Source organism: Pseudorca crassidens, chromosome 1 (assembly GCF_039906515.1).
Source record: "Pseudorca crassidens isolate mPseCra1 chromosome 1, mPseCra1.hap1, whole genome shotgun sequence".
NCBI classification, from domain to species: Eukaryota; Metazoa; Chordata; class Mammalia; order Artiodactyla; family Delphinidae; genus Pseudorca; species Pseudorca crassidens.
The window spans coordinates 44,038,658-44,066,579 of record NC_090296.1 but is presented as its reverse complement, the minus strand read 5'-3'; the positions used below and the strand labels follow the sequence as shown (position 1 = coordinate 44,066,579).

The window sequence follows — 27,922 nt, the reverse complement described above, 5'->3', positions numbered from 1 at the left end:
TGACAAGCCCATAATTTAATAGAACCTCATATTTTGAGAAAATTTTGTGAATTAGGGGAAAATCTCCCCCTCCCAAAAAAAACCCAGAAGAAATAGAACAAGTATGAATATGTTTTAATAAAAAAATTTATTATGATTATTTACACCAGTTCCTTGATAAGCATATAAATGTAAACTTTTATTGTTAGCATTATTTCACATATGACTTATGCAAATTCAGAGTTAATACTGTCGTTTGAGTGTACAGGTGGTGAGAAAATTTTATTATATTCACAGAATATACATACACGTGCGTTCAGAATGTGTTCCTCTCTAAGCCAGTGGTATGGACACAGTCCCAATGGCCCTGTTTCTGCTTCTCAGGTGGACACTGGGATCAGTGATATCATCCACATGCTCCTCACTCTTCTTTTCCTTCAGGCTGTTGATGAATCTCAGGGTAATTTCATCCCACTCCTCCGGCAATAGCATTAGCAGAAACCCAATGCAGATGATGACGGTAGCAGCCAGGCGGACAACATTGAATATCACCTCCTGCTTCAGGAGATCCACAGCTAGGGAAGGAACGGCAAGTCAGTCAGTCCATCACTGTTTCTAAGCTTCTCTGAAAACAAATGACCCCATCAGTGCTACTTCTAAGAGATTTCCAGAAGTCTCTCTTGTTCTCTCAAGCTCATCTTCTCTTTTTCCACGTCATTATCAATACCGCTCTCTCCATTTGCTTTCCATTCCCTCTCTCTAAATCATACTTACCCTTCCAGGCAAATGCCATCTGATTGAATAACCTCTGCAGTTAAAAAAAAATTTTTTTTTATTTTATATTGGAGTATTGTTGATTGATAATGTTGTGTTAGTTTCAGGTGTACAACAAAGTGATTCAGTTATACATATACATGTATCTATTCTTTTTCAAATTCTTTTCCCATTTGGGTTATTACAGAATATTGAGCAGAGTTCCCTGTGCTATACAGTAGGTCCTTGTTGGTTACCTACTTTAAATATAGCAGTGTGTACATGCAGTTTTATTTCTTAATACTTTTCCTCTGCATCCCTTCGTGCTTCTCCAGTTTCACTGGACCACTGAAGATTTTTTAAATGAGCCAGGCTTATTAATGTCTAGGTCTTTGCACATGTTAGTCTTTTTAAAAATTTTAATTGAGGTAAATTTCATATAAAATAAAATTAACTGGCTTAAAGTGAGTTTAGTAGCATTTTGTACATTCGTTTTGTACAGCTTAATGTACAACCGCCTCCATCTGTTTCCAAAACATTTTCATTATTTCAAAATAAAACCCCGTACCCATTAAGCAGTTACTCCCCAGCCCTCTACTCTCACCTGGCAACTGTCAGCCTGCTGTGTGTCTGTGGATTTACCTATTCTAGATATTTCCTATAAATGGAAGCATACAATATGTGACCTTTTGTATCTGGCTTCTTTCGCTTAGCATAATGTTTTCGAGGTTCAACCATACTGTAGCATGCATTAGTGCTTCATTCCTTTTTATGGCTGAGTAATATCCCATTGTATCACAACTTGTTTATCAATTCATCTCTGGATGGCCATTTAGGTGTTTCCACCTTTGGCTGTTGTAAATAGTATGAACATTCACATACAAGGATATTTTTGAGTCCCTGTTTTCAGTTTTGCAGGAATGTAACTAGTAGTGGAATCATATATATGCTGTTCTCTTTGCATGGAATGCTCTTCCCTCTTCATATGCACTTCATCCAGCTAAACCCTCTGTTAGATCCCTCCCTTTACTCTTCTTGCAGGAAGCCTCCTTGGATGCCCCTCCTGTGTGCGCTCAGAGCATTCAGTACATACCTCTATCAAAGCCATTCTCTCTCTACATTGTAATTACTCAGTTCCTTTCATCTCCTTTCTACACTACATGGTCCTGAGGGTAGAGGCTGTGTCTTATTCAGGATCTATCACCAGGTGTTAGCACAGTTGTTAGCATATACTAAGTGCTCAGAAATTATTTATTGAATGAATGAATTCATGGATGAATGAATGGAATTCCTTGACAACTCCACTCCTCCCTGATATGACTTTCCTCTAAATATCTTATAGTCCTTGGAGTCTTTTACACAATTTGGCATTTGATGATAAATTACTTTGTAGAGTTCTAAGTTATTTCATATATGTCGGTCTTGTTTTCCATATTCAGTGTAAGTTTCTTATGGGAACAATAATATCTTTTTTTCCCAGTCTCTTCTATAGTCATGATCACATAGTAAGTGCTCAATAAATATTTGCTGATTGTACTGGGGGTAAAGAAAGATGGCTACCTAAGACTTGGAAAAATAGAATTTTAAAATTAGAAGGACTATACAGTCATCCAGATAACCCACTTTCATTATTTGTCCCACGGACAGTTTACCTAGAAAGATTTTCCTGGAAAAGTAGCTTCTCCTCTTGTCCCTGAAGTGAGTCAAATTGCTTTTTTCTTATGTCTGTTCCAGAGGGCCGTCTGCTGTGCCCCCAGGAGAGTCTTTCACAGCTCCCCATGGATAGTCTGATGGGGTGCCAACACCTTGTATGTTTCCTACACTTTCATTAGTGATGTTTGAGAGCCCTATGCTGGGATGCCTTTTGTTTCCATAGGACTTCCTCTAAAAATACCACAAAATTATGTTGTCAGAGAGATTACATGAAACCCAAATGATACATTTGGTATTTAATTCTAAAAGCACAACCAAGTTAAAACAGTGTTTGTAGCTGGAAATTTTAAATGTGATGCATAGTTATTCTGTTGTCTGCCACCTTCATGATATTTAAAAACATCTTCCCAGGCAAGTGACATAACTCACAATTGCTCGAAGAAACAATTCAGGGTATAAAACAAACACAAGCAGGAGACTTCCTGTGCACACGTCAAATCGTACAGTACCTGCATTTCCAGGAACGCTGAGCACTGTTCCGATGGAGATGAGGATTGGGTATGTCAGCACCACACCAACATTCACCAGGATGTTGAAGGCTGTAAAATAAAGGAGGATATACAGGATAAAGGGGAATTGCTATGCTGGGCTCTTTCCTTCTTAACATAAAAGAATCCATGTCTATGCTATACATGCCTTCTAAATTATCTGTACCATTGGTCAATTAATCCTCTAATTCTGGAGATGGATTCATACGTATTGTACCTGAAATAGTCATATTCCTTTTTCCTCCTCTGCTATCCTGGCTGCCTGATCTCTTGGTTGGCAAAGCGGGTAGGGAGCCATGCAAAGAAGTGAAATAATCAATTCACTACCCTGCTCATTAGCACTATAAAATTGAGCCAGAGGTGGAAAGCTGGTGACTGATTGGGGCTTTCTCCCTTGTTACTTTACTATATCATGCTATATTCCTGAATAACTAAAAGGCCCTGGTGTTACTGCCTAACAGAAGATCTGTCCAAGGATGGCCTATACTGCATTATTCCCTCTCTTTTGGGGTGAGCATTACATGAGCAAACAAAGTTGTGTGCAGTGTAATTCACCAAACCCCAGGCACCTTCTCCACATCCTGATTTGTACACAGATAACCCCAGGGCAGGTCCACAGAACCAACTGTAGGTATAACTTGATACCATTTAATACATATCTTCTGACATTTTTAGGTAAATATAAAGTTAGTTAAAATAATTATCTACACAAAAATGATCAAAATTACTTGTTTTCGAAAAGAAAATGATAAATTACATAGCATTATTTTAATAGATTTCAAGCTAATGTTTGTTTTAGGGGTTAGAGAAATGAGTCTTAACAACTACAAAAAGTCCTCAATTCAGAAAGGATCTCTACGGAAATGACTCAAAATGCTGTTGCCCATTCTCTGTAGAACCAAAGATGGTTCTAGAACCATTCCAGTTAGGACAGTGTTTATTCTTCTACTGTTACCTATAATTCTTACTTTAATTAAGCTCACTAACTTAGTCATCTGGAGTCACTCCTGCTTGTTAGTTAGAGACGGTGGGTTGGACTTTCACAAAACTTGGGCTTGTTCATAATTTTCATACAATAGTAGTGGCAGTCAAGGCAGGGGACCTTCCTAAGTTGATAACTACTCCTTTTTGGCAGAGCTGCAATGGGAATGAATATTCCAGCATCTCAACTCTCTCCTCAAGTTTGGGGAGTCAAATATGACCTGTTCTAACAAATCAGGAATTTATTAAACACAGCACAGACTCTGCTAAACTCCCCAACTGTCATTTTAGTGGCTGAACTGGATATTTTAGCAGATTGATAAGAAGTATTGGTATTTGGTTGAGAACTGAGCTTTTCTCACTCAACAAGAACCGAGTGGCTTCACTGCAATTGGTGTCTGCTTTTCCTTAGTGCTTCAGGTGGAATACTTACAAGCTCTTTTGACAATCTCAGGACAAGAATACATAATTCAATATGTTGTCTATAGCATGGGGCCCTGCCCAAGTTTAAGGGGGCCTCAGACATGTCAGGTGAATGGATGATGTCAATCTGCATGTGGGCTATGGCCAAGCCAGAGCAGGAATGAGGCCAGGTGAACCTAAGCAGATTGAAGCCATAGTTACAGGTGATGGGGGGTGGGGTCAGAGTTCAGCCTGCTCTTTGCCTCTCAGATCTGCCTCCAGCCCTGCTCTCACTAGATCATATCTGATTCCTATGGAGAAGAGAAGGTGGCAATAAAAACTCAAGAGCAGAAGCACTGAAGATTGTAAAACCCTGGGGTGTGTAACACAGTCAGGAGAGAGGCTGTCTCCTCATTTGCCAGGGCAACCCTGGCACAGAGAGGGCTCCAGGCACGGGGATGAGCCTGTGGGGCAGCTCTAAGCTGGGTGGCACTACACCCAGTGCAGTGTGGAGATCATGCTGCTTGGTGGAGAACTGCAGGGTCCGGCTAGCATGGGTGATGCCCAGCCTGAGCAAGCTTGCTTAGGAGCACGTATTAGAGGTGCCAAGGGATCAACGTGGGTGGAGGGCTACTTTGCAGCAAGCTGGAGATCACGGGTCACAGCTGGGGCCAAGAGGTAGTGAACTTTGGGCTATGGTTATTCCCAATTAGATTGTTTTTGGCCAGGAAGAGATCTAGGCACTTTTAATTAGGGTGTTTTGGTCTTATGGAAAGACTGCTATTGATTTCTACTACTCAATTTAGCACAGGTTGTGAGCGGTCATAACTACACATTTTTGGTCTTCAAAAGTAGAATTTAAAGGATAACAGTTAATGTTTGATCTTTCTCGTGAGTGTTTCCTGTCTAGTTGAAGAGCTCCCCTTAGGGGCCTGGGCCAGAGTAGAAGAAGATGACCCAATGTCTTTGCGGGAACGAAAACAAGGGCATTCTTTTTCCCTCCTAAGACTTGCAGTGCTGTTTCAGACTATGTCACCTTGATAAATAAGGTCAACTGAGGGGCGGCAGATGTCCTGCAGGTCCAGTATGGCAGGTGAACATGGAGTAGGCAGAGGGTGCTGTTACTGGGTGGAACGGGGGGAGAGGAGCAGAACGAAAGGGGTTTGATTCTGAGCAGAGACACTGAGTCATTGGGTGTTTGTTGTTGTTCAACTGCTTGGTGAGGAAAGAGTGGGCTTGTTATATTGAGGTTCCTCTCACATTAAATGAAAGCGCAGCTGGAAAGTGGGAGCCCCCAGCTGCTCAGGTGAAGCAGACAGCCTCAGAGTCATGGGGAGTTGGGAGACAGAACATGAGAAACACTCCAGGTGGCTATTTCTTCGTCATCTGCTAGGCACAGCCTACTTAGCAGGGCCACCTCGTCCTGTTCTGTCATCTTCTCTTTCTCGGTGAGGGTTTCCCATCTCAAACTCATTCTCCAGACACGACCAGAGTAGACTGTTTAGAATGCAGATGTAAGCTTGTCACCTCCCTGCTTAAAGATCATTAAGTGGATTTGAAAGCCAATCCCCTCAACATGGCGTTCCAGGCCCTCCGTGACCTGCTGCCCTCCCGAATGACATCTCCTTCCTTCCTCCCCAGTTCCTTCTGCACTTGGTGCTCCTGCCATTTTGATCCACTTTGAGTCCCTTGAATCCCCCATCCACTCTCCCCCCCACCTGACACACTGTGCCACACATGGAACACGATAACATCATACAGTACATCATGAAGCATGGATGAGGCTACTTGAGGATCCGTGGTGATCAGCTCAGCACTTAACCCATGGGAGGCATACTAGCTGGATAGCTCTGATCTAATCAAGCAATAATCTGCAAAGAACTTTGCAACCATTAACCAACGTTAGGTAAGTTTGGGAAATAGAGGACAGGGGTACCCAAAGGAATAATCTTACTATGACAATTTAACTCTCCAAGGAGAGGTCAAGTGACATAGGAAATGGAAGGCAAAACCCAGGGCCACTTACCCAGCCAGAGCCCTGCCATCCCGCAGAGACAGCCCCATGGCAGAGCTGCAAACGAGGACCAGTGCTCCACCTTGGTGAGATACAGGATGACCGGGGTGAAGGAGATGAAGATTAAGTTGAAGAAACCCAAAGTGGAGACAAAGTGTGCTGCTTCACCAAAGTTGGCACTTCCGAGAAACATCTTAAACAAAACCTAGAACGAGAAGGAACTCATTAGCCACACAGTCAGGGACATTGCTGTATCAGAAAGGCAATTTCTACATCATGAACTAACTGGCCCAGGGTTTAGGCTCTATGTCTTCTTATCCCACCGTCTCCATGGCACTAAATGTGCTGCTGAGATAAGGAATTCAAATGCCCTCTAGCCTTCATATGAAACAGCAAATGCCATAAAATGAATTCCACTTTCTGTGCCACAGGGAAACACTGGGAAAAACACCACCATCAGTTATGGCTATGGCGTGGATGATAAATAAGAGTGCAGACAAGCCCAGAAACATCTAGGATTGAGGTGCCGTCAGTTCTTCTCTTCAAGCATGGGATTCATTTTACCCTTATTTTGACAGGTACTGAAAACTAAATTGGACAGAGAGACCCTATCATTATATTACTGAGAGAAATAGTAACAATGCCATGGATTTATAAGCACTTTTCTCTCTGAGCCTAAAATATTTTCACAAGTACCGTATTCTCCAGATTTAAAAAAAGATGGTCTTTGTTTTCTGGATTATAAATCTGTGTGTAGAAAAAGATGGCAAGGAGACATGTATAGCTAACCTAAATCACACATCAGGCTGGGGAGGAGCCAGTTCTCTAGTCCATATTTCTTGGCTTTTTAACCCCTCTGCTTCCTTTATTAATCCTTAAACAATGTAGCACAGAGTATCTCTTTTCTATGGTGCACATACGATTTTGTGCATGTCAGCAAAATATTACCACTCCCAGAATGAATACATCTGTAACATGGTCAGGAGAATTCTCTCTATAAAAGAGCCATCCCAGGCATATAGCAAGTCCGGGTATTGCTTTTAATTTCAACTAAATGTATCATTTTCTTCTCTGGAGAGACTTAAGAGAACTTGAGCACGTGCTCATGGTATTTGGTCACATCACACATCTCCGTGGAGTCTCAGTTGGAGGCAAGTTAGACACCAATGGTGATTGAGTGAACACCTGTCAAGCTTGTCACAGAATCAGTGGGCGAGGAAATGTCGATATGGAAATAGACACAATGTCCTCTGAGCGGCAGAGTTGATGAATAATCGGAACAGGCATCCGGGGGGGATGCAAAGGGCATTTTCTGCCTTTCAGAGATGATTTTCTCATTGAAACCCCAAGAGAGGTGAAAGTGGAACAGTTCTTTAGCTGCATCCAGAAAGTTGGCTCTGAAAAGTGGAGCTTCTGTGAATAACCTTTTAGATCTGCTCTCTTAATCCTCACTTCTGAAGTCAGGGACAGTGACTCCGAATAGAGCTTTCACTGATGACAGGCCACCCCAGGGGAGAAGGAACTGTGAGTACAAACCCAGAGTATCCATCAGAGAGGAAAAGAGGCTCTTCATTTAGCTCATAACACGGCACGGGGTTAATATGCAACAAACAGTAAACTCTCAAGGTATTTTTAATACCTCATGGTAGTTGAAATAATGACCTCAGTAGTTAATTAAAGAAACATAGGGGAGAAGTCTTCCTCGGCTCCTGCTATAACTGATGGATGATTTGGGAGGGTTCGGGGCACGGACCACGGGCTTTGGAGTTGACCAGTCCGAGTTTAAATCTTGGCTCTATCACTTCCTGGCTGGATGATCTTGGACAAGTTACTTAATCTTTCAAAGTCTCAGTTTCCTCATCTGGAAAGTGGGGATAAGTACCTATGCCTCATAAAGTTGCATTAACACAGGTGAAAATTTCTAGTAAGCACCCAGCCTGTAGCAAGTACTCAATAATTGGTACTTGTTATTATTTAAACCATCTTTTTTTTTGCAAGTCAAGATTTTCTTTGTCCTTCCTTCTTTTATTACTTAAAAGTCTAAGCTACGAATGACAGTTGAGTACATAAGGAAGTGCACAAAATACCTTATACAGTGCAGATGTCGAGGCCGAGCCCACTGCAAATGCTACTCCTATGATGGAATCAGCGTGGAAATTATCTGCATACGCCATCATGACGATGCCAGTGATTGCCATTATTGCGGCAACTATCTATCAAGTAGAATGCAAAGAGAAAAAATTTTTTAATTGATGCCTCCATACCCCAGAGAAGCAATTGAAGGCTTCGTGGGAGTTGCTACATGCTTCCTCAAACCCAATTGCCTCTTGTACATCACTGTTTAAATGTAGGAAAGGTCAGTATTAGCAAGAAATCCGTATGCTCATGAGACATCCAGGCAGAAAATATAGAAGCTGCTCACATTCTAATTAAGGGCTAGTAATTGTAGTTTAATTTTTAGATCAACTTCCTAGAGATTAATACCCATAGTGGTGAAATAAATTTAATAGGAAGTCACTTCTTAGCATTTTCATCTGTACTGTGTTCTTTTTCCTCAGACAATTCAGCATACATTTTAATCAGCTCCTTGGATCAATGCATGTTTCTGAACATCTCCACATAACCAGAACTTGATTATGGAGACATAATATTGATGCAGCTAGGAGGACACTTTTAGGCCAAAGTGAAAAAAGGAAAGAGAATAATCTTTCAGAGTGATTTATAAGGAGCGAGCTGAGTTTGCACTGTCACTTGGAATATCAAACGGAGGCTAGTTCTTCCTTTTGTTTACATGCAAATTAAGCCACAGAAAGATAATTTCATTCAGTTATTCTAGAGCATTAGCTGTATAAAGTGAAATATTAAGAATTTGATTGAAATCATAATGGTTGACTGTAAATTAATATGATCCTTGGTATATTCCAAACAGGAGTCCACTTCCTTTGTGAAATGCCGGTTGGCATCTCTTTAATTTACCTTGAACTGGTTCTCCTGGAAAACATTTTAGAGCTACAATAAACAGTAAAATGACAACCCTGGAATAGGAAACACTATGTCATTTCCTTGTGAAACAGTCTCACTGACTTTAAAATCATGATGCAACTTTGTGGGAAATTTAAATATACCTGGTGATCGATTTTGTTAAGCTTCAGTTCTGAGGATTCGCAAGCAAATCAGTTCCTCTGTAGATAGATTTCTCACATGTGGGATATTTTTTGACCCTTTGAAATATTATTAGTGAATTATTCATTACAACAAAATGTAGATCTTCAACATGCAACTGTAGACTTGCTGAAGGCCAGTGCAAAGTATGATAACGATGGCACATATAATTTAGATGCTGTTAAAGCATTTCTTTTGTTAATGACCACCCAAAGCAAGGGCACAGCTGGTCTCAGAGCCAGCTCCATACTAAAGCGTCTTTTATGAAAAGCAGCAGGAGTACTTGAGAACAGAAGCCGACTTGTCAGCAGTGAAAAACTGTCTTCATAAAGCGTTATCCAGGAGGCTGCTCGGTGTGTGTGGGGGTCATTGCTCTTGCTGACTGAGTATCACAGTCTCTAAACCTTCTAGCCATGTGTTCCAGTTAGACTATGCCTCAAGCTATAGGGAATAGAATTTAATACAAATGCACACAATGTGAGGTGTCAAGGAAATTTTCCAAACAGGAAGTCATAGACTCATAAATAAACATGGTGAAGTGGTTACCTAGACCTGGGAATTCTGTGAGACTTATCATTTTCTTTGATTTGGGGATTTATAGTTCAGCCAGGGATTTGCAACATTTCTTTGGGCAATCTGATGTCAGAGAAATGAAAAGTTACATTAAACACTGGCATTTTCTGATCTGTTTTTGTGTTAATTAATGTTCATAGGTTAAAGTATTCATGTACACAGATTTCCCTCAAAATACTGAACTTGTAGGATAATAAATTTGAATTAATACTTGTTTTCTTTTTACCAAACATCAGATGTATTTTCTTAGTCAAAAAAATAGGTAGTGTCTTCAAGACAGGGGTAATAGAACACAGTGTTAATCCTAATGAAACTTTAACATGATGTGCTGTTTAATATTTAAAATTATTAAAATTATTCTATAATATACAATATCTGGGTTTAAGCAATTGTGTATAGTATATAATTCTTGGCTTAGGGAATTCTGAAAACAAACAGTCCATACAAAAAATTTAAAAAAAAGGGAAAAACCAAAAACACTGTCTGGAAAGTGTTGAACATTTAATACCATTATCCCCAGGATATGACCCGGTTGGGAACACTTTCTTTTCTGAGTCAGCCATTAGTAAAAATACATATGCACTGTATTTATTTCTATTATAAGTTTTCTCAAGATAGGAATTGGACGTGGACATAGATTACATAATTTTATAGCAATTCAGAATTATAGTCATGATGAGCGTCTTAAAGGTCTCCATTACATTTTATATTTAAGTGCTTGTGAAAATATTAGCTCAGACCACTTAAATTGTCATATCAATTATACCAATGTCTCTTTGAATTGCGGTCATGGAGAGAAGCATTTTTCACTTCAGGGGGCCAGACTTGCTGTTAGTTAAGTTCCAAAAGCATGAAAATCTGAATACTTCCCATGTTAGAAAAATTCCTCTCTATGGTATGAACAGGTATTTATAGGTTAATAATTTATAGGTTATATAGGTTACCTGGGGGGAAAAGAGAAATTATTTTCCGCATTTCTATTTAAATTTCACAGCTATCTGATAGAACAAGTTCTCTATGGCCATGTTTAAAATTTTTTTTTCAGTATGTTTCTTATCTACACAGTTGGAACTAAGGGAAGGGAGCTCAGCTAATCTAGAAAATGCAGGGAAGTGTTGGGTTGGCAGGCTCATTTGGAGTGGTTGTTTGGATGATCTTAGAGTGGTTCTGCCTGGAACTATTGGTTCATTGCAGAGTAAATATTCTTGAGATTTCTGGAGAATATGTAACCCAAGCACAGGTCTGAGTCATGTGCGTTTTCAGAAGTAATCAATCGTTAAGGAAGGATTGCTAGTCTGTCTTCTCAACAAAAAAAGTACAAAATGATTCTTCTTGTGCTCAGGATGCTGGAAATGTACCTGCAGGAAGCCAGCGCTTTAAGTACCGTGTCAGAAGGGCTCACGTGTGACATCCACATGCTGACAAACACAGCAATGCTTCTGAGTACATTGGCGTCCACGTGAGGGACTCCTCTGCCGATGGTGCCACGTCATGGTGCCACCTGCTTGGCTTCAGAAAAAACATGGCTCTCCTCACAACCTACTCCAGTTGCAGCCCCATAACCAACCAGAGGTGTCTAAATAAGATGGAAACCCACCACAACCGTTACTTGAATCTGACCTGGGTGAAAATGTTGGTAACCATAGTGATCGTAAAGCGGCCGATGCCTCATTTCTAACCTTCTAAACCTCTGGGTTCTCTCGCATCATGGTGTGCCCACCTGGGGTGAATACCCTGAGGAAGAGGATTTATTTAGCCCATTATCTTTGCGTGCTCCTTGAGCGACATCACCACCCGAGCCAACTACCTTCCTCTGTGGGCTCACTTCCCTCCCAGAGTCTCTGCGTCAACTCTCAGGGCCAATGAGAGGGGGACCATGAGGGGGACCTGTTCTTAGAGCCCAAAGAGGGCTTTAACAGTAAACATCTGGTGATCTCACTGAAATGTATACTACCTGTGGCCCTGCCTGAAAGCAAGGTTTCTTTCCCATCCCAAAGAATTAGTTTGTATAGATAAAACCTAGAGAAATAGCTGGCTTTTGGCTGATTTTTGTTTTCTTTTACCTTCATTGTTTTCCTCTTTTGACTCAGGGCCTCAAAAACCCAAAAGGGTCCAGCCCTTCTCTGGATCTCCAGGAGGGTTTATGAACCTCATTACAGTCACTGTGTTTCCCACTGACGAATGATTTCCAGAACTATCATTCGCATAACAATATCAGCTCTTCTAGGAGTCAGGGTATTGAGATGAACCTTTAACTGCTTCTCTTTCTAACTGTAACCCAAACATCTTTCCTTAATTTGCCGTGTGGTTAACCCTGTTTCTGGAGCTGGATGGAGCAGGTAGGAGCTTCCCCGGCTTTCAATGGACCTTGAATCCCAAGCCTACATCAGGCTCTGAAATGGGGGGCCTCAAAGCTATACTGCTGGCCAGACTGCACTCAAGTTCAAGACTCAAGGTTAGCAGCTGAAGGTGGGATACACATTCATAGTTTGGCCAATGAGACCTGCACTGGTGATCATCCTTCTTCCCTCTGAGTGTATTTGGATAGAGTCCATTTTCAGGGAACCATGGCTACACAGAATCCTTAAACTTGTCCACATGTTACGTTTAAGCTTCCATAAAGTAGAGCCATCTGTTTTACTCAGAGCCACTGAAATTGGACAAGAGTTGACGTGTGAGAAATGAAAGAGGTGGGCAGTCCACAGCTGTCCAGATACTCTCTCTGTGTGTGTGTGTGTGTGTGTGTGTGTGTGTGTGTGTGTGTGTGTGTGTGTGTGAGGGGGAGGTGGGTGGGTCCCTGGGTCGGAGCAGGTCAAGCCTGAGACTCAAACTAAGATTCCCATCCTCCACCCCACTGCCACACACATACACATCTGTTTTTATATGAAAAAAAACCCATCTGAAAATGACACCAAAGGAAGACCAAGATGGAAGAGAAGGAAAGAAATCCCGGAAGGAAAGACTCCAGAGTACGTGTGGAAGGTAGAGGAGACCTACTGACTGCACCTTGTTGACAGGGGTTATGGGTTTGTGAGGGCATAAAATCGGAGAGCCTTCCCACCTCAGCTTTCCCCTCCCTGTATTCATGAATCATTCTCCTGCCAAGAGCAGGATGAAAGGGGAAGAGCCCCACTACCCATCCTCTACTGCCTCCAGAGGGAAGCATGAAGGTTCTAGACAGAGCAGTCTGCACTTCCCAGGAATGAAGAGTTAACTGCAGAAATGCCAATCAGAGGCAAGATGGAAACAAGATTGTCTTGAATCTTATCTAAATATGTAATATTGGCACAAATCAGTAGCAGCTCAGCTCCAGGGTCCTGATTGATTTAGAGTGCCCTGGAGCCCAATTTGAATTCAGAGAAGAGCAGTTTAAGCAATGAAAGATTCCATTTAACTGTCATACCCCAGTCAGTTCTTGGCGGATGGAGGAAAGTCTCCAAAAGTTTGGGAAACTAAACACATAAGGACCCAATTATACCTAGAAAATAGGTGGCTACCAAGTTGAAGGGACACAAATTCATTTCCTCAATCTGCTATAAAAGTTGGGGTCTGCTGAACCATTCATCGCCCACCAATTTTCTTCACATGTTCAAGGAAATTTGAAAATGAATGAACATTTTCAATTAATAATATAAAAATAAGGGGGGGGGGACAAGATCTGAAAGAAAGGGTGTTAATTTTCTAGTCTGACATTTACTTTTCATTGGAGTGAAATGGATGCCAGTGATAGAGAAGAAAACCTGAAGCAGTGGCTCATTTTTTTTTTTTTTTTGAGGAGAACCTTTTTTTATTGATATTCTGTGATCAATATCAATATCATTGATATTCAGTGATATTCTTGTTCTGATGAATTTAAGAATGCTAGCTAAACAAAACAGGATCTTGGAGATGGGAAAAACACCCATCTTCAATGCTGCAAGAGCTGGATTCTCACTTAGCAACATTTTTGCAATTAAAAAGAAAGGTCTTTTAAAGAAGTTTACTAATTTCCACATGATTATCATACATCAGCTGTAAGCAACTACTTATGAGTATTTTTAACACACCAAAACTCACCAGCAAACTGGCTGAAAGAATTTCATAATAGAAAACTAAATGTATGGCAGACTACCGTTCCATCTGTGATTCAATCAAAATTCCAAGGAAACTAAATATTAACAAGTTATTCAAAACATATAATTAGTTTTTATGTGAGCATTGCTAATGCTGGCCAACTGGTGCTCCAGATAAACCCGTATTTACTGATATTATAATTTAAAGCATCCTTTATTCGGTTCATCGTGTCATTTTGACATGAAAAATAGAAGTAGGGGGGCTTCCCTGGTGGCGCAGTGGTTGAGAGTCCGCCTGCCGATGCAGGGGACGCGGGTTCGTGCCCCGGTCTGGGAAGATCCCACATGCCGCGGAGCGGCTGGGCCCGTGAGCCATGGCCGCTGGGCCTGCGCGTCCGGAGCCTGTGCTCGGCGACGGGAGAGGCCGCAACGGTGAGAGGCCCGCGTACCGCAAAAAAAAAAAAAAAAAAAAAAGTAGGGGAGGCCATATGTTTTATCTTAAGGGTGATAATTCTTGGGGTCATGCAAATGAGAATCATAATCCCCAAACTATCTTTTTCTGAGCTACTGAAGACTTAGAATGAGTCAGAAATATACATTTTGATTTGATGACTGAAAGCAACCCTTTAACTATTAAAAAAAAAAAGAGTAGTCCAAGTGGGGTGGCATGTACAGGCTGTGTCCTATTTATGGGTGTAGGCAATAAGAGCTGCATTTATGTTGTCAGTATTGTATTTGTCCTCCTCTAATTTCTCAAATGACCTAATTATACATGTTCTCAATATGTCTCAGAAGGAAAAGAAATGCTGATGTGGTCAAAAGGCAAAATGCTGAATATGTTTCAGTGCTTCTTATATTCCATGGCCTGATTATGGGCATTATTAAAATTACACCTTGACATTCTTCTAGAACATGGCATTAAACACTTCCTAATGTTTCACAGTGAGAAGTAAAGCACTTCCTGTCATTTAAAAAGAAAAATACCTGACTTCTCCCAGCATGCCTGACATTAATACTTACTATTTTGTCATTATGATGTCTTAATTTACGTATTTACTTGTTAACAACTACTTGTTGGCTACTCAACAATTCTTCTATCAGGTCTTATTACTTACAGATGCTGTATTAGTTTCCTGAGGCTGCTGTAACAAATTACCACAAACTTGGTTACTAAAAAGAGCAGAAATCTATTCTCTCATAGTTCTGGAGGCCAGAAGTTCAAAATTGGGCAGGGCCACGCTCCCAACAGCAACTCTGGGAGAGAATAATATTACATTCCTGCCTCTTCCAGGTTCTGGCGGCTGCCCTGGCTTTCCTGGGCTTGTGGCTGCATCACTCCAATCTCTATCTCTGTGGTCACATTGCCTTCTCCTCTTCTGTGTGTCTTTCCTGTGTGTGTCTTTTATAAGGATACTTGTTATTGGATTTAGGAGCCACCCAGATCAACCAGGATGATCTCCTCTTTGCAAAATCCTTAAGTTAATTATGTCTGCAAAGACTATTTTTCCAAGTAAGGTCACATTCACAGGTTCTGGGGATTAGAGTGTGGACACCTTATTGGGGGCCACCATTAAACCCACCACAGATGCAAATTTTAAGATAGAAATGCTTTGTAGCTTCTAGGCAGATTTCCTAAATCTGCCATTTAAATGTTACACAGCTGAGCTTTTCCCCCTAACAGTCCTCAAATAAACATCAAGCTTCTTTTGATATGACCCCTTGCATAAGTAAGTTCCATGGTTAAATGCATTCATTCACTCTAATACAATTGATTTGCTCACTGGTAAACCTAATAGTGAACATATCTATTTCCTTTTGGTATTCACATGACACTGAAAGAGCAGAAAAGCCCCTAAATCTCCTTTCTTGCCCTCTCTTCTGACAAGGCCCTCCAAATACTCATGGGTGATCCAACGTGGTAGTAGATAGACAAGAGAAAGATCTTGTAAGCATGAGTTCATTCACTATATCCTTAAATATGTAGAGTCTCTACTTTGTCCCTTGTATCATTCTAGGTGTTAGAGATAGAGGTAGAACTAGTTTCATGGGCATATGACCTGTGCAGATGCAGTGGGCTCCCTGATGTTGCCATGTTGAAACTATTCACAATTTTTTTTTTTTGCGGTACGTGGGCCTCTCACTGTTGTGGCCTCTCCCATTGTGGAGCACAGGCTCCGGACGCGCAGGCTCAGCGGCCATGGCTCACGGGCCCAGCTGCTCCACGGCATGTGGGATCCTCCCGGACCTGGGCACGAACCCGTGTCCCCTGCATTGGCAGGCGGACTCTCAACCACTGCGCCACCAGGGAAGCCCTATTCACAATTTTTTTCAACAGGAGGCCTGCATTTTCACTTTTCACTGGGGCCCACAAATTATGTAGCCCAAGCTGAATGGATCAGTGAGCAATGTAAAGAAGGTTCTTGTTCTCAAGTACTTGTCAGGGCACGTGATGGTGGACAGACAGTACCAATGCTTCATGTGTGAAAACATGATGCTAAGCCCTTTGGGTGTGAAATCTAAGATTAGTTTTGGAGAATGAGTATGGGACCACATCTGGTATAGTTTAATGGTATCATGGACTGATTCAGTTTCTTGTGTTGTCTTCTGCTGTAGCTTTTCACTTGTTCATGTCAAGTTTCAGTTCTGAATTTCTGAGCAGCATTTCCCAAGATACAACCAGAATTAGCTAATTGGCTATTAAGATGAAGTTTTCAGGATGATACCTGTCACAAACTCTCTCTAATATAAACATGAATTTCAGCATTTAGCAGGGCAAGGACCCTGGAATCATTGCAACAAGAGCAATATTTTGATAGCAAAACGTGTTTCAAATCCAGTCTTGGACATCTCTTTCGGAGAACAATAATTGTGTGATGTTTATCTTCTGGAAGAAGGCTATTCATTTGGACTTCCTTTCAAAGAACTGTTTACTCAATATTTTCATCATGGTGGCATACCAGATTATATGAATGAGGTCTGGCTCCTTACATCTGTGTGGTTTTCCATCAATCTAACAAAGATCAGGCATACAAAAAAAATTTTATTTTTAAATCCATGTTACCTGTGAAAGGGATAAACTCAGAACTGAAGTGGCTGGTGGAAGTTTAATGCAGTTCAATTAAGGATTTGTACCCCAAAGTAAGAGTTATTGCTTTTAGTTCCATATCTAGTTAGTCACACTAGATATATAGCCACTTTTAACAGCATCGTGCCATTATTGGTGACTTTAATTACTGTTTGGTAACCTTATCTACTTCCACCAATATTAAATCCATCTCTGGGGGGAAGAGACATGAGGGAGTTGTCCCAGCATATGTTGATTGGAAAAAAAGCAAATCATAATCTTTACTGTGGCTAATTTTCTCAGACCCTTCTTTCCCGAGGACAGAAGGAGATGATCACACCATTAATTCTAAGAAAAGAACTTCTTTTCCCTGAGTGCCTCCTGTTGAAATCAGCTGACTGATTCCAGTGGAAACAATCTCTTTATCGTCTCATGATGTTGTAACTGCCTGGGCGTCCTAACGCAACTTCAAATTTCAATCTGTACTCAGAACCAATGGGAAAAGTTTTGCAGAAACTCCACAAAACAAAGCAGCTCTCCTGATACCAAGGATCTATGATTAAATGCGGCCTTACGCATTGAATCAAGTGTGCCATTACCCTCACTCCCATGAACCTGTCTTTCAGCACGATCCACGACAGCAAGAAGACAAAGGCTTTGTTACAACAGAACAGAGCAGAGACATCTGTGGCTGTCAGCTTCTTTAAAGCCAGTAAATACAGGTAATTAGTCAAAGTCCATAGAATAGAAAAGGGAGCAGTTCTTTTAAGAAAGAGCTTCAATGTCAGACCATCTTCACCAAAAATTCGACTGCATTCCCTAGAGAAGAAATAGAGGTTAATAGTCAGGTATTAATTTTAACACATCTTGTGTAGACTAACTCTTGATAGCCATTTTTAGCCCAGAGCACAAACCCTGAAGACCCATCATTCATCTGTGGAACCTACTGAACCCAGTTCTGCCACCTACGGGCTGTGAGTGCAAAGGGTTCCATGGAGGAGTCCACATCTCCCCAGGCACAGAGCTAAGCCTTTCCTACCCATTCTCTGGAGATTCCTGGGGGTAGCCGTTCTGCTGTTGCCAAACATTCTCAGAGGAGCCCGGAGAAATCCAGAAATGAATGGTTGCTGGAATTACTGGCTATTCGAAGAGACAGATGATTCTTTCCCAGTGGACGAATACAACAGGGTCAAGATGGTTCGTACTGATTGAATAGGCTACAGACCACATGCAGCCTCACGTATCATGTGTAGGCATGCACAGCTTGGGATTTTATTATTCCTAAAACTTTATGCCTTTTTCTGACATATCTGCCCAATGGACAAATTTCTTTTTCCTCTAGCATTTTTAAGGCAGAAAAAAAATGAAGGAAGCATCTGTGATAACCGCCAAATGGTAAAATAAATAAATAAAATTCAGGTTGCATTTATGTACAGACACCTGGCCATTCTGGAGGAATTGTCTGAATTCATTGTGTAAAAATAGTCATTTCAGTTAAATCTTTGATTTGCTTGGTTTCTGACTAAATTGATTATTTAGCCCAAAGGATTGTTTTAATCAAAATGTTGAAGCTAGCGATACATATAGGCAACATCAAAAGTGATAGAATAGCAGTGCCTTTTTGATTATGGACTGAAAACAGGCTCTGAAAATTCAGCTTTATTTTTTTCACTCAGTTGTACGTGAACATTCAAGCATTCATTGGGCAACTATCTTGTGCCAGGCATTGTATTTTCAAGAGTAGTATAAATATTCTGTTTAAAGCAACAAGTTCTTCATATTTGCACATTTATAATGTTTATAAATCTATTTAAATGGCTCTGTGTAATACTAGTTTCTGGTTTCTCTTCTAGCTCTTTCTGAAGAGAAATAATTATGCCTCAAAGTATTGCAAAGCAAAGTAATCTCCAGCCAGTGTTTGCCTCCCATGTATGAAGCAATGTACCCCATAGGAGGACCACATGGGGGGAGGGCGTGACAAAGTGGTGAGGCTCCAAGCACAGGGATACGGCTTTCAAAATCAAGCCTCATAGTAAACGTTGCTTCCAAGCAGCTGAGAACACAGGGAATCATAGGCCAGTGATTCTGGGAAGGTTAAAAATGCATTTTGAACACATAGACAGTCATGGGGTGACTTTACTTTCATGTGGCAGACAACCAACATGGAAAGACTTTTGTAAAATGGAAATGGGATTCCCAAAGCTAAATTTTAACTTGAAGGAGACAAAACATCAATGAAGCGACTAAATAAGCCAGCGGCAAAGCCTTTTGCAAAGTAAACAGAAATTACACGTGCTCACACACACAGGTAAATGGATGGGCTCTCTGTTTTGTTTTATTGACGTGCAGTTGATTTACATTATTATAAAATGGATGGCCTGTTTTGTATTACTGAAGTGTAGTCAGTATTATAAAATGGATGGCCTTTCTAAAGCCCTACCTCTGAGATACTCAAATCAGAGTTACACACAGAGCAAGCAGCAGTTTTCATAGAGCAACTGGGCACACATTTTGTGCGCTGTACTTACAAAGGGATTTGCTCTGTGAGGAAGTCTGCCAGGGAGAGCTGGAGCGGAGAGTCGTGGGTTTATCCTGACATCTATAACTGCTAAATGTCCTTTAAAATACACGTTTATTAAGAACCACAACAAATCCATTTCTGATTAAAGTATTTCTTTTCTTATCACTGGTCTTAGCCAGTGATGGTTCTTCCTTCCCAGAGCCCACCATCATGCTGGGTAGAGTGCTCTCCAGCAAAGACTTTGGATTCAGGAGAGGGAACACCCTGCCCCATGGGGAAGCCAGTGGAGGCACATGGATGGGGAGAGTCCCCCAGGCAAAGGGCTGCTGCCCGGCAGAGGCTCTTGGCCTGGCTCATCCTGACCCCCAGGTATTGGCTTCCTCCTTGTTACCCTTTCTTCTTCCCTTCTCGTCTCACTGCCAACCTTCTCCCCACTTGTCACTGCTGTTACAAGAATTAATAAAAATGCTCTCCACTCAAACGCCAGTTCACCTGGGTAAAACCTTTTGCCATTTAAGCAGTAAGTGCTGGGAAATGTGATTTTTTTTTTAAAAAAAGATGGATTTCTGTGGAGAAGGAAATAACAATAGTAGGTCTCTCCTTGGGATGATGAGATCAGAATTTCTAGACAAGAGGCATTGACAGGAGGCAAAACTTGGAAAGAAGCTTAGAAGTCGGGGGACACTAATAACGTAACTATGCTCATCATTGTTCCAGCAGCTACTAGTTATGGAACCCTTTCTGTATGTCAGATGGCATCTTAAGCACATTTCATAGCTTCCTGACACATGGCAAATTTATCTTTGGCTCTAGTTTCATGCTTTCTAGAGATTTTTTCCCTTAAGAAATTACCCTTTGATACCCTTTTGATATACCATCAAAACTATGGTATATAATATTTTTCTTCTTAAATTTCAAATTCACCTGAGGCAATTGAATTCTCTGGATAGTATATAAATGGAATGATTGACATATCAAAAACTACTTCCAAATGAACAATCCTTACCACCTAGATTTGATATCTTACTGAAAATTCTTTTGATGGTAGTGATAAGAAAAAGACTGGAAATGCTTTCATAGCATTCAAGAGAAAAGGAGGAAATAGGTATAGGGTCTGGCGCTATGGGACAAATCCTGTTTTCAGGCTTATATACTATATTTTCCCCTTGTTCTGCCACGAGAGCTTCAGGGGGTGCCTTCTTGGCAGATGGTGTTAACGAGTCTACAGGGAAAAAAGATCAAGGATCTCAGCATTTTCTGGCAATGTTTACCTCTCACGTGGAGGGGTTTTCACAATGTTTTCTGCTCGACAATAAAAGCTCTTTGATTCAGTTTCAGAAATGCGCAACTTCACACTAGGCACTGACAGGAGGAGGTGTCTTGTCAACTTACAGGTCTCACTAAATTCAGAGTTAGTTCAACATGAGAGATGCGGTGAAGATGAGACTCATTCCCCAAACAACACTCCTGTCAGCAGGAGCCTCTTGTAAATGTATTCTCTTCAATAAAACGGACTTGGCTTGCTTTGAGGTGTTCTGAGGTATTACTTCCCAGACTAAACTTGTGCTGTTTTTATCAGCACGTGTGTCTAAACCATAGGAACACATGCTATGGGTAAATGGAGGTATTTTCAAACAGGGAGAATTTTATTCTGATAATCATGTCCCTTGCAATCATGTATTAAATATTGTTATTAATAAAGATCTTATGCCCCAGCATCATGTCTACTTTGATGGGAAGACATAGAAAGTATTTTTAGCAATCCCGAACAGGTATAAGGTTTTTTCTTTCCTCCAAACCAGAAAACATTTATCATTCTTGAATTGGTTTTTGTTTCTTTAATGATAGCTGAACATTCATGGACACACGTAGAAAATCAGCTCACAGGGTGACTTCAATACTCCCAGGCACTTCCAAGCTGGTGATAAATTGGAAGTTGAAGATTAAAGCCTTCACAGTGTCTTAAGTTTTCAAGGACAGTCTTATAATGCATCAATGGTAACAGTCACTCCTTCCTTTCATTAGGTAAAATGGCAAGAAAGAAAGGTTATTTTGGCTCCTGCAATACAAATTTATTGTCATTTTGCTGAGGAGCAGTAAGTGGGTGAAGAAAACTGTCGCTCTCCCACTGCCATCTGCTGAGGTCAAGACTGCTGTTTTCTCTTGGCGATCAGAGTGACCGTCTTGGAAGTTATTCCTTAGTTCTGGCTTTTCCTTTCAAGAAGCTGTCTGTTAGCACAGGACTTTGACCCGAACACTGCTTTTGCCTTCCTTGAGTGCTGTGCAGGGCTGGATGACATGTCTGCCAGCTTCCTGATCTCCCCAAGATGGGGCTGCAGACGTCAGGTTTAGCTCCGAGCAACCACTAGAACCACGGCGCTATCAAGTTCATGGCTAGCAAACCAACAGACAAGGCTCTCTGTGCTCCTAGCCAGCAAAGAACAGCATCTTTTAAACCATCCAGAGGCCAAACTTCCCTTTACCTGAGACCAAGTCATTTCATCTGCTGTAACACCACTGTGTCCAGAATACTGAGCAAATGTTTCTGTAATAATCTTATGAATACAGTTTGTTGTTTTTTTTTCTGGGCTCGAGATCTTGGGTTGTTCTTTTAAAACGTGGCTAGAGATAAATTGATCTGAATTAAAATCTGGGTTCCATTATTTATAAGTGTGTGACCGTGGACGAGTCCCTGAATCTCTCCAAACCTATTACCTCTTGTGTTAAAATGGGGATAACTAACACCGTCTTAAAACGTGGCTGTTACCACCAATGATGGTTAATAAGCTAAGATACACAAAAGCACCAGCACAGGGCCTGGCATGTTGTAGACACTTAATAATTTTTGGGGTGGTACCGATTCTGTTTCCTCGTGTTAATATGTTTACTACCGACCTTAGATCCTGCCTCTCCACACTCCTCAACTCAACTCATATTCCAAAGAGATGAAATTACGCGTATTTGCATGAAATTATTTCAAACCATCTCCTACTGGCCATTTAACATGAAACCTACCTGAATTTTTTCATTGGAGATTGCTTTTCTTGAGCAGTGGCCAGATGACCAGAGTAATAGACTGGGAAAAACATAATGTTCCAGTTTGTTGAAAACCAAGTCATGAAAAATGGACAGTAGAAGTTCTTATAAGTAATTTTTACAATCTGTGTGGTTCCAACCCAAGACGATGACACTGACAGGATGATCAAAAGTCCCCAGATGGCCTTCAGAACCATAGACGTACAGGATAGGCAGCGAGCCTTGATTCTGTTTCCCTGGCTGCTATCCTCAGGATGAGTCTGTGTTCCATCATCCCCTGCAAACAGGAAAGGAATACAAATGTGTGGAAATCAAGTTATAAACAGCAATCAAAAAGGCAGACAGTAGAATCACCAGTGTTCTGTTTTTTTCTCCTGCTGTCATTTGAAGAGACAGATAACTCTAGCTCATTTTCTGTCTGGAATCTGGAGTCTCTGCTCTGTAAGGTACAGTGTGTATCTGGACCCCTATCCAGGCTATGACGATGCTCATGGACTTGGTGGATGCTCTCTGTTCCTGGGTGTACCCTCCCCACTTCCTGGTGAGAGCATTACACATTTCAGCTCCAAAGGCTTTGGCCTTGGCCAAAACGTAACCTGCTTTGTCTAATCAAACGTAAACAGATGTGTGGTATGCCACCTCTCAGCAGAAGCTTCAAGAGGCATCACAGGGTCCCACTACCTCTCTAGCTCTTCCTTTCTGCCACTAGAATGGAGAATCCCCAAAAGAAGCTGCTCTTTGGGTCTATGTGGGAGAATGAGCAGAACCCTGTGTCTGCTGACATGAAATGTGAACAAGAAATAAGTATTTGTTGTTATATTCCACTGAGTTGCTTTTTTTTTTTTAACTGCAGCAAAGATGACTATTAAGTTGAAAAGGATGTGTCCCCAAAACAGAGCAAGTCTGGACTGCACAAAATTACCTTCCATCTCGGAGCAAATTACGACTTAATATGTTTCTGGGAGCACGGTGAGTTCTGCTTTGTATTTTTACATTTACTAAGAAAATTTAGTAGCATTTTTTCACACTAAAATAGTCAAAGCTCTCTGAAAGTGACAATCATAAAAGCCTTCTCCCCTGATAGAGAAAACAAGTTCAACACAATGAATTTATGTACCTGTCAGGAAATTTAATGGGAGCAGTGGTCACCTGAGTCCCCAGATAGTAGAATCCTGGGGGAAAGGAGGCAGAATTGTCTGCAAGATTCTGTTGTGTCTCCAGGGACCTCCTTTAAGCGTAAGGCTTATCCTGGGGTTAAGAAAGTGGTGCAGCCCACAGATAGCAAGTGAGAGTGGATGGTTTCTCACTTTTCCTCTCCAGAACCTGCCGGCTCTCCTGCTGAATGTGTGCGCACTGCTTAATGACCCAGGTGGGACTGCCCCACTGGGGTAAAGCTTTCATCCAGCTAAGGCTTCTTGATATAATTATTTGGGGAAAGTGGGTAGCAAGATTTGAAAGTGAATTCTTCACTGCAGAATATAAACCAAGTAAGGATGAATGCAGCAATTACTACATGACTTCCAAGTCTCATAAACAGAGTTCTCAGAGCCTAGGCCTCCAGAAGATGAAAACTGGTATTCTTTTATTTATTTATTCAACAAAGTCCTATGGAGACTACCAGGAGTTAGACAGTCGGGTTCCAGGGGTTCAAACAAGAAAGACTTGAGCTCATAATCTAGACAAAGGCCAGAGAACACATCTAATACAGTATGATAAGGGCCAAGTATGGCAGATACAAGGCCACATGGAAGCAGAGGAGAAGCACTTGTTAAGAGGAGGCGGGCATAGTGATTAGGAGAAGCTCCCATGATGCAGTGACATTGAGATGAGTCAGTAAGTATGTTAGCCAGCTCCCTCGGCTGTGTACAGACTATACTTCATAACAGTTCTGCAAATTCCCTCTAGGACCATGTGGCTTACACAGAGAGTAAAGGGAAAAAACAAAAATGTATAAGAGGGTGGAATAAGAGACTCTGGTGTTGGAAGGCTGGGAAGGGAACACGAGCCTACCCAATTAAGTAGGTATTATTCCCATTTTACAGATGAAAAAACTGAGAGTTGTATTAAAGGTTGTTCAAGGTTGAGCCTAAGACAGGATGACTCCAAGGTCTAAACTTTTTATTCTGAATATTGATTCTGTCTAGGTTTCAGGCTTGAGCTCCCCGTTTAAGCACTGGAAGTTTCAGAAATGGTTTGGAGAAAAAGTTCTGTTTCCTGGCAGGAATGGCAGTCTTGCATGAGGTTTGATAGAAGTGATATTAAGAGAAAGGTGTACTCTACTACACTTCAGATCACATTATTCTCAGGGAATAGCTTATAAAGGAGGAACGATTCTACAAAGATTTTAAGTATCCCTTTGAGTTGATATCTGCCTTCACGGTCACCTTCTTTGAAGATTGCATCTGTACCACCGTCAGAGCATGGAGAATATTTTTGATGACACCAACAGTCACCTAAATCCCCACCTAGTATTGACTCATTCTTTCTTCTGCTAATTAAATTGAATTGTTGACAGTTCTTTTACTATCTACAGATACCATAGAAAGATTGGCTCTCCGGAGTTCTTTTATTTTTCTGACCATTTTAAGCATGATTTTCTAGAGTCCTACTTAGATTTATTGTTTTGTATATATCATTAAAATTGATTTACCAGGAATTCCATCCGCTTCTATGAACCTTGATTGGAGTCATACAAATTGATGGTAGAGGCCACTGGAATTTGGAAACATGAGTGAAAGTCCTAGTCCTGCCATTGGATGGCCCTGAGTATATGTTTAATTCCATCTTAGGTTCTCTGTCAAACAGCGATAATATGTATCTCATGGGCTTCATTTTGAGGTTAAGTACCATAACGTTCATGAAAGAATGGTGAGCTGCTCTTCAGATTATTCTCCTTTTTTCTTTTCTTTTTGGTGTCTAGGAATATCCCCAAATGTCTTCTGAATCATTACAGAAAGAGTAAATCATGCCCCACGTGGTCTTTTTTTTTTTTTTCCCCACGTGGTCTTTAACGGTACAGTTTTTAAGATTTGTAATCTGTATATGATAGGTAGGGCAAATTTATTAACCATATTTAGTTCACTGGAACATACTGTTCTGAAGATAACTGGGATGATAAGACTATTCCTGTAACTTATTAAAGCCAATTAAAACTTTCTGAAGATTTAAGATGTGATTTTCTTCACTTTTAAAAAAAGAGTTTTAGCCTTGGGGTCCATAGTTGCTGAGATTCCATTTTAAAATATTGTCATTTTTTGAAAAAATCTTTTCTCGTATGAAACCTCTTATCAGATAAGTAGGACCCTACAAGAGGCTTTCACACTTCTTCTATACCTTTGTTTACCTGAGTCCCCTGAATTACCATTTCTCTTTTTTTTTTTTTTTGCGGTACACGGGCCTCTCACTCTTGCGGCCTCTCCCATTGCAGAGCACAGGCTCCGGACGCGCAGGCTCAGCAGCCATGGCTCATGGGTTCAGCTGCTCCGCGGCATGTGGGATCTTCCAGGACCGGAGCACGAACCCGTATCCCCTGCATTGGCAGGCAGACTCCCAACCACTGCGCTACCAGGGAAGCCCTCTCTTCTGTTTATTTTTTAAAGCTAGTGTTCTCAAAGTTTGAGGGTTTTTTTTTTCAGGTTTTTTTTCACTACCCACTTATTTTGAATAGAGTATTTTGTTGTTTTTGCATTGTCACTATTGATTTTAAGGATGCAAGAGATTTTAATATGTTGCTGGCCAAGCTGAAGAATAAATGAAGAAGGAGAGATTGAAAATGTAGGTGGAAGAGATGGAGAGAAGGTGATCATGGATGCAGAAGGAGTCAACATCAGAATGGTAGCAAACACAAAAATCAAAGGTGGTCCCCACAATGATGGTAATTAGCAAATTAGCAAACAAGAGAACAGAGACACTTTGAGGCAGAGAGGAAAGCATCTCTTAGCACACAATTGTTTTAGTCTTTTCAGGAAAGTAGAAGTGTGGTCATATGATGAGAGCAAGTGAGTATGGACTCAGAGCTTGAGAGCATCTCTGGGGAAGGCAGTATGATGTCCACCACCAAAATGTAACAGTATTGGGCAGCAGCCTAATGGACCCAGCTGCATTTTAAAATGATAAGTTTGCTGGGAAACCCATGGATATATTAAGGTAATTTATCTAGCAATTCCAGTAACCAAGTAACCCAGGAGTTGGTAAGTGGTCAGGCAGACGTGAGGAAATGCCAAAGGTCTTGATTTAATAGTAAATGTTGATCAGGGAGACAACTGAAGTGAAGGAGGTGTAAAATTGGGAAAACTAGGAGAGCTCCAAGGACTGGCAGTCCTGATAAAGACAAGAGCAGAGTCTGTGATTTTTCTGGTACTTTTATTCTTCTCAGAATGGGTACAGTGTGCTAATACTAAATCCCAGGATTGAGGTAAAAGATGCTGGCTTTTCACATCTTGAAGATGAGAAAACTAGTTTCCTTATAAACTTCATTAGAAGTCACTGTTTAACCATATGTTAAACCCTCCAATTATAGGTTTTGTTATTATTTCTCTGCTACACTGTACACCATACATCATTAATGGATTATATCTGCACATTTCCTTTCTTCCTTCTCCTCCCACTTGATAAACTTTCCCCACATGCACTCCTGAGAGTCCATGTAACATCTCTACATTCTGTGCCAATGGTGAGATCTTTCATTGCTGGCTAGAAGCTTACCAAACGTACTGTTATTTAAGAGGAGGTTACCCGCATACCTGATCTGTTCTGCCTCTCAGCTCTGTGTCCACAAACTCCAGAGGATCCTCGACTCTGAAGTTCAAGAATAGGAGCAGAAGATTCTTCGGTGACAGACAGAGGGGACAGTTGTCTGCTGATGCTACTGTGTGAACTGGGGCAGTTGGCTCCCGGTTTACATCGAGTAACTGATGATCTGGAGGTACCTGGGAAGAAAGAGTTCATACCAGTTTGAGAATTTCCTGAAGGAAAACAGATTTTTAAATGCCTTGGCAGTAAAATATATGGAACATTCATTGAGTTCATTTCTAATTTTAAAAAAGGGGGTCCTAAAAAGAGAATGCTATGTTGGCAAGGTCTGTGTCCCTAAGACAAAGGGTCTTTTTAGATAAATCCATTAACTGGAAAGGAACATTAGAAAATGGTGTTTGGGTTGACATATCTGTTCTGAATTAGAACTGT

At 41.0% G+C, this 27,922-nt stretch overlaps 1 protein-coding gene and 1 long non-coding RNA gene across 2 annotated transcripts in view; one reads left to right on the top strand and one right to left on the bottom strand.

The window, feature by feature from the left end:
* Positions 1–27,922, top strand: part of LOC137226462 (uncharacterized) — a 143,151-nt gene that overhangs the window by 35,765 nt on the left and 79,464 nt on the right. Inside the window, exon 3 of the long non-coding RNA XR_010944368.1 lies at positions 23,592–23,707. This is a non-coding gene — a long non-coding RNA (uncharacterized lncRNA). The remainder of the gene's footprint in view (positions 1–23,591; positions 23,708–27,922) is intronic.
* On the bottom strand, positions 158–27,709 carry SLC35F4 (solute carrier family 35 member F4). Its single transcript, XM_067741291.1, has 7 exons — positions 27,481–27,709; positions 22,718–23,015; positions 17,781–18,000; positions 8,418–8,543; positions 6,343–6,535; positions 2,895–2,984; positions 158–554 (listed from the first exon to the last, which is right to left on the bottom strand). Exons 1-7 carry the CDS (start codon positions 27,683–27,685, stop codon positions 313–315), a joined length of 1,374 nt encoding a protein of 457 aa, XP_067597392.1. The 5' UTR covers positions 27,686–27,709; the 3' UTR covers positions 158–312.

Bases quoted from the DNA above. Each gene is read 5' to 3' on its own strand.
- SLC35F4 (XM_067741291.1), bottom strand. From the start codon at position 27,685: ATGAACTCTTTCTTCCCAGGTACCTCCAGATCATCAGTTACTCGATGT. The intron at 18,001-22,717 runs GTAGGTTTCATG...TTTCTTCTCTAG, and splicing joins TCTCCAATGAAAAAATTCAG to GGAATGCAGTCGAATTTTTG. The intron at 2,985-6,342 runs GTAAGTGGCCCT...TTTATTTTACAG, and splicing joins GATGGCAGGGCTCTGGCTGG to CCTTCAACATCCTGGTGAAT.